At 74.5% G+C, this 1,179-nt stretch overlaps 1 protein-coding gene across 1 annotated transcript in view; it reads left to right on the top strand.

Moving 5' to 3' along the window:
• Positions 1-1,179, top strand: part of CHLNCDRAFT_51907 (hypothetical protein) — a gene marked incomplete at both ends in the record, with an annotated part of 5,832 nt that overhangs the window by 3,895 nt on the left and 758 nt on the right. Inside the window, 3 exons of the mRNA XM_005848277.1 lie at positions 75-216; positions 516-613; positions 850-897. Of these exons, the coding sequence (XP_005848339.1) occupies positions 75-216; positions 516-613; positions 850-897 (288 nt within the window). The remainder of the gene's footprint in view (positions 1-74; positions 217-515; positions 614-849; positions 898-1,179) is intronic.

The raw sequence follows: 1,179 nt of genomic DNA on the forward strand, positions 1-1,179 counted from the left end.
CACCTGCGCAGTGCGGCCCCGCCGACACGCCGATCGTCGTGCTGCACCCCACCCGCCCCGACGTTGTGTGCGAGGACACGGGGCGCGCGCTGGGCGCGGGGGGCTGCGGCGGCGGCGGGGCCATCCACTTTGTGGAGGGGTCGCCCTCGGAGGCTGCCTCCCTGCGCCAGGCGGGCGCCTCCACGGCCCGAGCGCTCATCTATCTGGCGCGGTCGGGTGAGCGGTACGCTCGCCGTCCCGCCCCGGGGCAAGCCCTCTGCAGGAGTGGTGGAGTGCCGGGGTGGGGAGGGCGCAGGCGCAAGCAGGCGCAAGCTGGGAGCAGGGCAGCCAGCCGCCTGTGCCCGCCCCTCCCAGCCTTGCCTGCGCCCAGAGCAGCGCCGTGGCCCGCCCCATGCCGTCCCATCCCCTCTCACCTGCCTGCATGTTGCGCCTCCCGGCCCACTCCCGGTGCTGACCCCCGCCTGTGCGGGCGCCTCTCTGCCTTGCCCCCACCCCCCCGCCTTCCTCCTGCGCAGCGCGGCCGGTGCGTTCGGCGCAGGCCACGGGCGGCGCTGTGGAGAAGGAGCGCAGCACGAGGGAGGCGGTACTGGCAGATGCCCAGGCGCTGCTGGCGGTAGGCGTGGCTGGGGGCGGGGAGGGATGTGGCGGCTGGCAGCTGCATGTTTGCCGCTCCTGCATGTTCGCTGCTCAAGCGGGATGCAGCAAGAGAGAGCAAGCAGGCTCTGCGGCCGGCGGCTGGCACAGACTGGGGCAGCGCAGGGTTTGGCGGCTGGCAGCGGCTGGCAGCACCCCGGGCAGCAGCCCCGCGCTCCACCTGTGCGCCTGCCTGCCCCGTCCCCTCCCGGGCAGGTGTATGGCGTGGGCGAGGAGTCTGGTGCGGAGCTGACCCATGCGGTGGTGGAGCTGCTCTACACAACAAGCATCGAGTGAGGCGCTGCCGGGCCGGCGTGCTGCCACGGCGCTGCGGGTCCCTCCCTCTGTGTGCCGCGCCCCGGCGCCGCTGCATGGCCCGCCTCCGCATGCACGCGCGCTGCCAGCTCTCACCTCGGCCCCCGCTCAGCAGAAGGCGGGCCGCTGTTCCCCTCACCGCCCCGCCCTGCCACTTTCCTGCTCCTCACCAGTGCCCCCCGGCCCCCTGCTGCCTCTGCCCTGCTCCTCCCCTGCCCCCCTTTGCGCANG

Source organism: Chlorella variabilis, assembly GCF_000147415.1.
Source record: "Chlorella variabilis unplaced genomic scaffold CHLNCscaffold_8, whole genome shotgun sequence".
Classification (NCBI taxonomy): Eukaryota; Viridiplantae; Chlorophyta; class Trebouxiophyceae; order Chlorellales; family Chlorellaceae; genus Chlorella; species Chlorella variabilis.